Raw genomic sequence first — 12,438 nt, forward strand, 5'->3', positions numbered from 1 at the left:
GTTATCTCTGATTATCCTGGCCAGTCAGGGTTGGTCAGTTATCTCTGGTTATCCTGGCCAGTCAGGGTTGGTCAGTTATCTCTGATTACCTAGCACCAACTATACTGTTTGAGTTTGAAGATTCCTGGAGTCATGGCCTCGTTTAGAATGTCCTTGCTTTTGCTTATCTGAGCTTATCACAATCTCTAGGGCATAAGGAAAACTTCCAAATAGTGGCCAGATAAAAGTTATTTTCTAAAAGCAGAAGTTAGTTTAGAACTTTCCTAAAAAAGACTCAGACATAATTTTCTTGGGAAAAGACAATGAACCACGATGCAGAAAGTCCTCAAGAATGCAACATGTAGAGACTAAAAGCTGAAAGTGAGACCGTGACACTCAGCTTGGCTGTAACTGTGTCAAAGAGCTGTGCTGGCTTCATGACTTCTGGCATTTCCAGTGGATATGGCAGTTCCAACTGTCTGTCCCAGTACCCATACCTCTGGAGCCCCAACGTGTTCCAGGCACTTTGTTCAAAGTTTCCACCTCAATTTTCCTGTATCCCACAGAAATTAAAATAGAAATTGGTGAGAGAACGTGGCTATACTTACAGTTTGGCTGCAAACTCTGCTTCCCCTGTAGCAGCGTCACGATTGTACATGACAGGACAGGCACGGTGGGTTATCTGGCAACCCCACCGGGGAAGTGCACGAAGAAGGATCAGGAGTCCAAGATCAGTCTTGCCTATCCAGCAAGTGTTAGGCCAGCCTGTGCTAACTGAGATCTCCTTGTTTATGACCCTCCCCCCAAAAAAAACATAAAACCAATTTTATAGAAAAGATAAAAGAGGAGTCAGGAAATATACGCAATGATTGAGACAGGGTAACTTATCCAATTTTTTTTTTTTTTTTTTTGAAGGAAAAGGTACTTGGGTTCCAGGCTGTTCCCTTTGTTAATAGAATTTTAAAAGACCCTTTCTTTATCTTGTAACAGTTTCACACACATACAGGGATGTAGCTTGATGATCTCCATCCCCGACTCTCTCCTCCAATCCCCGCAGCACCTTCAGCATCTCCCCTCCCACTTCAAGGTCCCTCCTCTTTTTTGTAATCCCCTGAGCCCAATCAGTGCCGCCTGTTACAACACTGATCTCTTGTAGGTCATCGCTGTTGCAGAATATTCATGAGTACATGCCACGCCCAGAAGACAGCACAGCGCTCCTCTAAATCCTCTGGATGTTATTCTTTTTTTTTTTTTAATTTTAAAAATTTTATTAGTTTTTAACTTGTGTGTGTGTGTGAGGACACTATGTATGCACGGGTGCCCAATGAGGTTGGAAGTGGGAGCTGGATTACAGGCGCTCATGAACCACCTGATGTGGGTGCTGGGTTGGGAACTGAGAAGAGCAACATGTGATCTCTCCACTCTATGGCTCCTGCACTCTTTACCTACCCTGTCCATGACGTTCTCTGAGCCTTGGGGGCGGGGGTGGGGAGGTTGATACAGAGTCTCCATTTAATGCTGTACACTCCAAAGTCACTTATTTTCAGCTAATGGACTAGTTGTGAGTCTCTGTAGTAACTGCTGCCCACACCAGAAGAAGCATCTCTCGTCAAGGCTGAGAGCAGCACTAACCAGCGGGTAAAGACATAAACATTTAGAAGGCAGTCTGACAACGTGATGATCTAGCAAAATGGCGTTAGGTCCCCACCCCCACCCCCACCCCCGGGGCCTCAGACCTTCTAAGCTTTAGATCTGGTTTACTGTAACAAGCGTGAAACCCCTCCTTTAGAGCAGTCCTCAGGTCTAATCCAAAAGCAGTTATCTTCAAAACTGTTAAGCTACTTTTGTTCCAGTGAGCACATCTTGCCTGGCAGGTCAGTATCGTGGCATGTGGGAACTGACACTGAGTAATGCCATTGTTGACTTTTCTCCTGCAGCAGCCCGCAGAGCAACTTTTGACGCTACGAAAACTAGACAGCAGGAGGGAAGTCTCCACGTCAGTTTCAACTTGATTTTCTATGTCCTGTGAAACCAAGTTGTTAGCATAAGTTTTAAGACTGGGTACAGGAAAACGGTGGGTATTAACGGCTGGCATTTTTCGTGAACCAGGACTGGTAGAGTTCTTTGTCTCTAGGTCCGTTTCTTTGATACATGTAGGGTGGTCAAGCTTCAGCTCCCAACTCCCACGCTCCTGTTGAACAGACTAACTGCAAATGAACAAGGGTGATGTCCTAATAGCTGAGGGGAGGGCACATGCCTCCTGCTCTTTCGAATATACCCTTTCCTATGCGTAGGATCAGTTCCCATCCGTGTCAGAGCCGTCGCCCCTCCCCATAGCATACAACCAACGCGTTTTATACCACCTCCACTAGCTCTAAGTGGGAGGATCGAGTGCGTGGGAAAGGATGTTTTTGCCCCTCAGCCAGCGAGTGCTGCTCAAGGAGTGATGGGCCAAAGCAGTGTTCTTAGTTTACAGGGTCCTTGTCTTCATGCTTTGGGTCAGCATAGCCGTCCACTGTGAGACTAAAGCTATGAGTAGTCTCTCCTTATAGGATCCTGGAAGGATGCCTCCCAAGAGGGATGCCTCTGGAAGACGGCTTACCTCTGTGGGGAATCCTGGCTCACATTGCCCAGTAGCAGCCACACCCACACCCCTCTTAAGGAGACTATGGGCCGGTCCAAACAAGAAGGGCGAGGCTCAGAGCACCTGGAGCTTGAGCGCATCCGGGACCTGCGAGCCTAAGTGGGTGACACAGGGCAGGCCAAGGGACATCCACCTCCCAAACTCCTCTGGTCCTCAAGGATGCAGGGATTTCGCCTGCCTTATGTCTCCGCCCTCGGGTTCCCCATAGGTCCCGCCCCTCGTCCCACTTCCAGCTCCACGCACACTCACTCGCTTTTTTCGGCATAGCTCCACCTTCTTCCCCGCCTCTGGCCCCGTCCCTCCCGCCTCCGCCATCCCGGCCGCCTCCGCTGGGGCGGCCTAGGGCCACCGTCTGTAGGACCCTGAACAAGCCATGGCGTCCGGCGGCCCGCGGGTGCTGGTGGTGGGCGGTGGCATCGCGGGGCTGGGCGCTGCGCAGAGGCTCTGCCGTCACCCGGCTGCTCCACGCCTGCGGGTCCTGGAGGCCACCGCCGGCGCCGGGGGCCGCATCCGCTCGGAACGCTGCTTCGGTAAACCGCCCCTTGGTTGACCCTAGACCCTATCCGGCTCCAAAAGAGCCTGGAAGCCTTTATCGCCTCCCCGAGTAAAGGAACACACTGTCATGTTCCCTGGGCCTGGAAAGTCAATGGCCCAAAGTTCGGATAGTACTCTCCAGGGAAGGCAATCAAGGGCCCCGCAGTTGTTTTATTCAGCTCCGGGGGTTCCCCGTTTCTCCTTAAGTGTCCTCAGAAACCTGTACAATCCTGCTAGCTCCTCTTCAGGAATTCCCTAAGCCTGGTCTGACCAAGCCTTGCCTTTGGGAACCACTTGACCCTGAGGGACAGGTCCTGGTATACAAGAGGACCATGTGACTCTCAAGATGTTCTCCATAGTATGCTTGGGAAAGGGTGGGGCCGATTTTTCTGAGGAGGGGGCTTCCAGGTGGCATTTCCTGTGCCCTTCTAGGTGGTGTAGTGGAGCTGGGTGCACACTGGATCCATGGGCCCTCCCAGGGCAATCCTGTCTTCCAGCTGGCTGCGGAGTTTGGGCTCCTGGGAGAGAAAGAGTTATCAGAGGAGAACCAGCTGGCGGAGACAGGAGGGCACGTGGCCCTGCCCACCAAGAGCTGTACCAGCTCTGGAACAAACGTGAGCCTGGAGCTGGTGGCAGAGATGGCCAGTCTGTTCTTTGGACTGATAGACCAGACCCGAGATTTCCTGAATGCACCTGAGACTCCAGTGGCCAGCGTTGGAGAGTACCTCAAGAGGGAACTAAATCAGCAGGTGGCTACCTGGACTGAGGACGAGGACACCAAAAAGCTCAAGCTGGCTATCCTGAACAACTTCTTCAACATAGAGTGTTCTGTGAGCGGCACCCACAGCATGGACCTCGTGGCTCTTGCACCGTTCGGGGAGTATACAGTGCTGCCGGGGCTGGATTGCACCTTCGCTGGGTATGGGCCACAGCCCTGCCAGCTCTGCCTGCCCTGTCCAGGCAGAGGCAGTAGACTGGAGAAAGGGAAAAGGGGGAGACAGGATGCCTCGAGCGGGCAGGTGAGGGCACTGCCCTCCCCATTCAGAGAAATTGGTTGCATTTTTCCTAGTTTTGTTTGTTTAAGCAAAAAAAAAAAAAAAGTTTCTAGGAAATTGAGAGGGAAATGTCTTGAATGCCCATTTCTTCTTCCTGGGGCTTCTCACATGCTATTCAGCGGCCTCAGGCACAGAGGAGCCAGGCAGGTGTGTAGCGTTTTGCATACTGCCAGGCACAAAGACACTGGGCAGGTCTCTCATCTCCATTTGTGCCAACCCCCGCTCCTCCCCGGATATCAGGCTCAAGGCTTCTGTCCAGGGGATAAGCCCAGAAAGTGCACAAACCTGGGGCTGGTGTGGTAGTGGGGAGCTCTGGTTCTCACACGACTTACTCAGTTTTGTGGTAATTGACCCTTGACCCTCGTTAGCCAGGAGGTAGACGTAAATGGTCCTGTGTTTTAAGGGGTTGCCTCTCTTTCTGGCCCTGAGTGATACTCCCCTCAAGGCTCGTGGCATCTTGGATGGCTTTTTCTTTTTCTTTTTCTTTTTTTTTTTTTTTTTTTTTTTTTACCACAGTTACCCTTCCAGGCCCCGGTTCACCACACATCATCTTCTGTCTCCCCTAGTGGCTACCAAGGGCTTACCAACCACATACTGGCTTCCTTGCCCAAGGATTCGATGGTTTTTGAAAAGCCAGTGAAGACCATTCACTGGAATGGGTCCTTCCAGGAAGATGCTTTTCCAGGGGAGACCTTCCCCGTGTTGGTGGAGTGTGAAGATGGTACCCGCCTACCTGCCCATCATGTCATCGTCACAGTGCCCTTAGGTAGAACTCTCTTTTTTTCAGATTTCCCATCTGTATCTCTATCCCGGGTATCACAGGCTTCTGGTTTTTCCCGTCCTTCCTTGGCTCTGGGTGTTTGCTGAGCTGTTGAGTTCTTGTTTCCATGCTAAGGATTTTCAGGTGCATGAAGGTACTCCGTCATATTTTATAGCAATCTTTGCCCTCCTCCCTCAGCCACACTGTGGCCCTGGAGTGTGGGAGTCGCCATGCCGCCATGCCTGGCTAATATTTTCTTGCATAGAGATGTCGTTATTAATAAATACCGGTGAAAGTTTAGTAGTCCTCACTTCCCTGTTTCACATGGTGTATACATGTAAATTTCAAAGTGCTCATGTGGATACATGTTCGTAGACCACAGGAGTGGTTTGTTGCTAAAGATCTAGATAGAATGATTCTACTTTCTCCTAAAGCCCCCTGAGTACGGGGAAATTGTTCCTCTCATGTGCCTGGTTACGGCCTCGCAGGCTTCCTGTTGTGCTGATTTTCTTCCTTCCCTTTTTAAGCCTTAATTTTTGTTTGGAGACAGGATCTCACCATGTAGCCCTGGATGGTTTAGAACTCGCTATATAAACCAAGGTGGTGTTCAGCTCAGAGATCTACCTGCTTATGCCTCCCAAGTGCTGGGATTAAAGGCCTTGTTCTTTTTTTTTTTCTTGCTGGTTTCAAGGAAATGTTCTCTTCTCTGGTTTGACTTTGTTGTTTTTCTGGCTGTGGGGTAATTTTTTTTTTTTTTTCCTATTTAGATTCAGAGTATCTACATGTATGAGGCTCTGGGTTCAATTTCTAGTACAGTAAAGGACAAAACAAGTCGTCTGGTAAAATCTGTGTGATGACTACCACTGACTGATCCTGAGTAGTTTGGCTGGCAGTTAGAGATAGGAGGTCAGGGGTGAGCTGTCCCTCTGTGACCAGGGAGTCCATAGTATCCCTTCAGTATGGTAGCAGTCAACCTTGAGTCCTGATGGCCAGGTCCAGCCTTTGGAATTTGTCTCCAGGGACCTGAATGAATATAAGAGATGTTTAGAAGCCGTTTTCTCTGTATAATCAGGACAGATTCCTGTTGATGTAGATTCTAGTTAAAACATAACTTTTTTATTTTTATTTGTTTTAAAGCAGGGTTTCACCATGTAGCTCTTGCTACGTGTATGTAGTCTGGTCTATACTATGTAGACCAGGCTGGCTTCGAACTCACAGAGATCCATGCCTGCCTCTACCTCCTGAATGCTGGGATTAAAGACGTGTGCCACAAGACCCCACTTAACCGCATCCAATTCTGAATTGCAGGTTTTCTCAAAGAACATCAAGATACCTTCTTTGAGCCACCACTGCCTGCCGGAAAGGCAGAAGCCATCAGAAAACTAGGCTTTGGTACCAACAACAAAATTTTCTTGGAGTTTGAGGAGCCCTTCTGGGAGCCCACCAGCCAATTCATCCAGGTGGTGTGGGAGGACACATCACCCCTACAGAACACAGCCCTGTCACTCCAGGACGCCTGGTTCAAGAAGCTCATTGGCTTTTTGGTCCTGCCTTCTTTTGAGTATGTATGCATTTAGGAGCTCTAGGGAACCTCTTGTCTGCTCATTAGTCTTAGTCTGTTGGAGGACCCCACTGTGTAGCGTATAGTTCACTGACAGGTGTTTCTGAGTGTTTGACTGGAGGAGGACCATGTGCTCCTGACATGTTAGGTACAAATATCCTCAGCCTGGCTCCCTGAGAGACAAATGGAGGCCAGGAATGTACTCTTGGACTCCAGGAATGTCACGGTATATGAAAGAATATTAAAATTCCATATTTGAAGTGTGGATATGTCTGTACCTGGATGGGAGCCAAAGAGTCTTCCACATAATGGAGGCAGAGACCCACAGTTAGCCAAGTATGGTGATACACTCCTGGAATCCTAATACTAGGTAAGCTGAGGCAGGAAGAACAAAAGTTTGAGCATAGTGAGACCCTATGTAGAAAAGACAGACAGACAGACAGACAGACAGACAGACAGACAGACAGACAGACAGACGAGACCCATAGAGGAAGGTCTCAACTTATGGCTCAGCCATCTTATATAGCAGTGTACTTTTCTAGGTTCTAACTGAGGAAGTACCACTATGCAAATTCTAGGACGGGGACTGACTTTGATAATACCAGAAAAACACCAGACTGCTGCCATGTGAGGGAGAAGTCCAATTCCATTTAGAGACCTGGCAGGAAAGAGCCATATTTAGCTCAAAGACTAAAATCAGGGGCTGCAGGAGCTCACAGCTGTGGAACAGCCTTCTGCCTGGGAGGGAGAGAGTTATTTTCACAGAAGTGAAACTGACTTTCAAGAGTGTGGAAACACCATGGTGGTGGGTGTCTGTTCTTCAGTAGGGACTTGGACTCTGTGTCCCAGTCCCTACATTTTGTGAAAAATATGTGAATATTATTCCCCTTTTCTCTTTCTTTCTTTCTTTCTTTCTTCTTTCTTTCTTTCTTTCTTTCTTTCTTTTTTTCTGAAAGATTTGTTGTGTGTGTGGATTTTTTTGTGTACCGCATGCATGCAGAACTTGAAGAGGCCAACAGAGGGCACTGGAACTGGAGTTAGAAATGGTTGTTAGCAGCTGTGTGGGTTCTGGGAATTGAACCCTGGTCCTCTGGAAGAGAAGCCAGTGCTCCTTTACCACCGGGCTTTCTCTCCTGCTCCGTTATCCGTTTTTCTCTAGCCCTATAATCTGTATAGATAAAGATCAATATAAGCGAATGTGGAAGCAGCTGAGACCCTGTGTCTCCTACTAGGCCAGATATCAATGAGAATTATAGATGAACGAAACTCTGCCACCTCTTCAATTCAGTTTGTTCGAGAAAATGTGCTTGTCCCCTCCCATCTCTGTATAGGTATATCTATATGTGTGTATGCTTACTGACTGTGTGGAGGCCAGAGGTTCATATCAGGGATCTTCCTCTATCACTGTCCACCCTGTTTTTCAAGACAGGGTCTCTCACGGAATCGGTAGCCCATTCGCCGAATTTTACCCGTCCACGATTTGAGTTAATCAGAAGATGTTACTTCATGCAGTAATGTCAAAAGTTAAATTGATCAATATCACCACTGATGTAAGAAAACTGTCAGTAGCGCGAGGCTGCTACACTGTTGGTAGCATACATAATTTTGCTGAAGTTTTGTTTTTTGTGTGGGAGCTTAAATTTCATTGCTGTCAATACACACGGTGTACTTTTCTTCCCTGAGAAAATAGCTGATTGGTATCATGGTTGGGTAGGTAAGGACGGAGTGCCTGAAGGAAGCGCTGGCTCAGTGGGCTCCAGATTCACAGATAGCACAGACTCACAGACAGCACACCAAAAACCCTTTACCCCTCTTCCCATTTATTCACACAGACATAGAAAAAAAAATGCACCTGATGGCCAAAATTTAATAAACTCAGCAACTTTTACTATTTCACTAAGAACCTCGTCAGTTAAATCAGCACCCTTCTCCCAACCCAGTGGCGGTGAAGAGCATGAAGCCAACTGGTATGGCTTGTCCATTCCCCCATTCTCTGAGGGACAGTTTACCTGCCCTGCTCTTGCACATTTGTTGCAAGTGACGAAGAAGCAGAAACAGCACATTCTGCCTGAGGGTTGTGGATATACCCAGATACTTAGGGAGCTGAAACCCTGGGAGAGCGTAGGGGCCTCTTCTGGGTGGTGGTAGCCATGCCATAGTGTGGCTTGCGGCCAGCAGACCCATATCCCCTTTTTGTTTATGCAGGTCTTCGCATGTGCTGTGTGGGTTTATTGCCGGGCTGGAGTCGGAGTTTATGGAGACTCTGTCAGATGAAGAAGTGCTTCTGTCTCTAACCCAAGTGCTCCGGAGAGTGACAGGTACTCCCCAGTCACATGTTCTTATTGGCCAACCCCCAAAGAGGAAGTAAACTTGGAACACAGAAGAATGAATTCTGCCTTCCAGTCTCCGAGACAGTGTTTTCTCCTGGGCAGTGGGCTAGTCATGTTTTGCAAACACTTCCTGGTTTTATTTCCTAAAATCTTCCACCCAAAATAAATGCAGTTGTCCCTAAGTCAGATGCTTTCAGGTGGGGAGAATGGGGCTCAGGGGGGTGTGACCTTCCTCTTACAGGAGGCATCTCTTGGTGCTGCTTACTTTCACCAGCTGTTCCTGTGTAGTGCTGGCACAGCAGCTGAGACAGGGGGCCTCTTAGAAAAACCTTCACTGACCTGGTTTTCTTCTAGGCCAGTGAGAATCCCGAGTTAACATATCTGTTTCAGGAAACCCACAATTGCCAGCGGCCAAGAGCGTGCTGAGGTCTCGCTGGCACAGCGCCCCATATACCCGAGGTTCCTATAGCTATGTGGCTGTGGGTAGCACCGGCGACGACTTGGATGTGATGGCTCAGCCCCTCCCTGCTGATGGAACTGGTACCCAGGTATGGTGGCCTGCCTCGTGGAACACCAGGGATCCTGCTGCTAAGTAAGGCCTAAAGCTGATGTGTGAGTGATGGGTAGGAGAGGGATCTCAAGGACACAGGGTGTCTGCCCACTGTCCCTTAACTTGTTGCACATGTCTACATGTCTTCTGCCCATTTGTAGATGCAGATGGATGGGCAGGGGCACTGTATTTCTTCATAGCTGTCTCACTTGCATCCCTGTTCTAATTTGGCCTTTTTCTGCAGCTCCAGATACTCTTTGCTGGGGAAGCCACACATCGGACATTCTATTCCACCACACACGGGGCCCTCCTGTCTGGCTGGCGGGAAGCTGATCGCCTCATTGGTCTGTGGGATTCACAGGTGCAGCGGTCCCGGCCCAGGCTGTGAATGCCTGCTGCTCTGTTCTACCACGTGGGCTGACCAAGTCCTCTGTCTGTTCAATACATGATTTTCAGTCTGGCTCAAGGTTTTGAGACCTTGATGGTAGCTGTAATTTTAGGGACGTGGTCTCATTTCTCATCTGTTGTTGGAGTCTGGCTTGGTCTTGATCATGATGACCCATTGTGTTATACACATAAAGCAACTGACACTGCCTGTGTCTAGAGTCCTTTCTTATAACGTATACAGTTCTGATCCTGTCCCCATCCAAGTCCGGTTCCTGTCTGCCCCTTCTATCCCTAGTTCATGGCTTTCCCTTCTGCATTCTTTGGGCTTTGTGGCCTATCGTTGCCCTTCGTTCTGTTTTTGAAGAGGTTTCCCAATGCTGTTGCCCAGTACCACAGTATGGCTAGTGAATTCCACTTTGATCACTAATGCATCTGTGTCAGGTACCCTAGACTGGTGGGCAGGATGATCATGTAGAACGGAGGAGACTGGGTGGGGCAAGGAGAGGCATCCTATCCTGACCTGGCTTGGAGTTTTGGGGAGAAGGTGAAGAGAGAGAGAGAGAGAGAGAGGCTTAAAGACTTCTCGGGAGCAGGTTGGCCAAATACAGGGGAGTATTCGGGAATGAGAGAACATGGAGCCAGGTGTGTTGGGGAACGAGGCAGTGTGGGATGGGTCTCTTGCATATTTTGCAGACTGGGCCCGAGGCATCCTCGAAGCAGTTCTGTGAGATCTGTTGCTGCTTCATACAGAGGACCCAGAACACTTATTAACTTCCTCCGGTCACAGCTGTCGCAGAGTGTGCACATTTCCTATGGTTGAGAATGGTTGAGGCCGGAGAGGTTGGTGCAGCAAGTACTGTGCTCCTGGTGTGCTCCAGAGGGAGCTATAGGAACGTGCAGAGATCCTCGACCCACCCTTGCACAACATGGTACTGTTACTGGCTCCAGGCTTCTGGAAGGGCTCAGGGCAACCCCTCCTGGCCATATCAGTTAGGCTTACACTTCCAAAACAGCTCTAGGCACGACTGTTCATTCACAGCCCAGTCTGGTTCTCTTGCTTGGTTCCTCATTCTTCAGTTCTTCAAAGGCTCGCCCTACTCACATCGCACCAGTCTGTCATGAAGCATATTATGTTATCAAGACTGAGTACTGCTTTGTGTCACCAAACTGTCCATGCACTTCCATGGGAGAAAGCCAAACTCCAGCAGGTTTTTTATTGTATTCTATAGCCTGAGGACTATGAATGAATACAGATGTTTCAAGGGCAAAAGTCTTTGCTGTTGACACTTGGGAGTGGGGGGCTGCATTTCAGTTTTCAGACCCAGGTGACTTGATGGGAGAAACAGGCCTGGCAGTGAGGGAGGCCAGGAGGATTTGAGTTGTTAGGGATGGGGATAGGGCTCCTCCATGGTGGAGAATTGGCCTGACATGCCTAGGACTTTAAGTTTAAAATCTGGGCTCCGCCCCCACCCTGTTTTCTCACTCTCTAGCCCAGGCTGGCCTTGAACTTCCTAGTCTGCCTCACAAGTGCTGGAGTTACAGTGTGTGTCTGTGTGTGTACTGGGGATCAAACCCAAGGCTTCCTGCATTTGAGGCTACCATTATAACATTGGTATACTGAGTCGTGGCAGCCCTTTTTTATTTTGAGATAGGGTGCCTCTTAGGGCGGCTTCCAAGGCCCGGCTGCCCCCGTCTTCCACCATCCTTAGCTGGTATCACAGGCCTGTTCCACCAGGAGCAGCTGCATTTACATTTATTCTTAAAGCTATGAAGAACATTTCAGTTTCATTTTATTAAAGGGATTGTAGTCAATACTTAAACAGTTACATTAAAATATGTCACACTTGAAAAGAAAATGGTTATATTCATCCATCCATCCATCCATACATGCACACACACACATACACATATAAAGTAAAACACTTGAAAATTCTAATAAAAGGCCCAAGAAGTGATAGGGGACAACCAAATTTCAGTACATTGATTTAGAAGAGGGAGAAATAGGACTTTATATTTTAGATAGTGTTTCATGTAGCCTAGGCTGACCTTGAACTTCTGATCCCCTTCCATCTCAGGATTACTGGTATATGCTTCTAATTTAAAATTTCCTTTTTAGTTTTTGTAGAGTAGGCTACAAAGTAACATATTGTCTCAAAAGAAAAAAAAGTACTTGGATGTTAAATTAACATTTCTAGGCTTGTCAGGTTAGCACTCTGGAGGAGCCAGCAGTGGAGATGGCCTCTGACCTCTCTACAAAAACCCAGACTTGTGGGCATGCTAGGCAAGCTGTCATTGTCTATGCTATATCCTCAAACCTGAAACATTGGGAATGTAGTGAAAAGTCTCCAGATTGGGCCCAGAGAGATGGCTTGGAGGTTAAGAATGATCGCTGCTATTGCAGAGTACTGAAGTTCGGTTCCCAGCACACAGTCAGGGGACTCAAAAGCACCTGTAATGCCAGGTCCAGAGGGTCCACTGTCTTCTGGCCTCTGGGGATATCCGCATACGTGTGGTATATACAGACACTTCAAATAAAAAAATATAAGTAAATGCAATTATGTCTTTAATTATATGTTTTTGTTGTTTTTCTGGTCGTACCATGTAGCTCTGGCTGACCTGGAATCTAGTATGTAAACCT

General features: G+C 48.3%; 1 protein-coding gene across 1 annotated transcript; it reads left to right on the forward strand.

The window, feature by feature from the left end:
* Positions 1–2,893: 2,893 nt before the first annotated feature.
* Positions 2,894–10,006, forward strand: Paox (polyamine oxidase). Its single transcript, XM_055617191.1, has 7 exons — positions 2,894–3,153; positions 3,590–4,076; positions 4,779–4,978; positions 6,281–6,533; positions 8,739–8,851; positions 9,254–9,411; positions 9,658–10,006. Exons 1-7 carry the CDS (start codon positions 2,997–2,999, stop codon positions 9,799–9,801), a joined length of 1,512 nt encoding a protein of 503 aa, XP_055473166.1. The 5' UTR covers positions 2,894–2,996; the 3' UTR covers positions 9,802–10,006.
* Positions 10,007–12,438: the final 2,432 nt, after the last annotated feature.

This window comes from Psammomys obesus, unplaced genomic scaffold (genome assembly GCF_907164565.1).
Source record: "Psammomys obesus unplaced genomic scaffold, mPsaObe1.curated_primary_1811, whole genome shotgun sequence".
In the NCBI taxonomy this organism is placed as follows: domain Eukaryota; kingdom Metazoa; phylum Chordata; class Mammalia; order Rodentia; family Muridae; genus Psammomys; species Psammomys obesus.

Excerpts from the sequence above, each read along its gene's own strand:
- Paox (XM_055617191.1), top strand. The coding sequence starts at position 2,997 with ATGGCGTCCGGCGGCCCGCGGGTGCTGGTGGTGGGCGGTGGCATCGCG. Across the intron at positions 4,077-4,778 it reads CTGGATTGCACCTTCGCTGG|TGGCTACCAAGGGCTTACCA; the intron begins GTATGGGCCACA and ends TGTCTCCCCTAG. Across the intron at positions 4,979-6,280 it reads CATCGTCACAGTGCCCTTAG|GTTTTCTCAAAGAACATCAA; the intron begins GTAGAACTCTCT and ends TCTGAATTGCAG.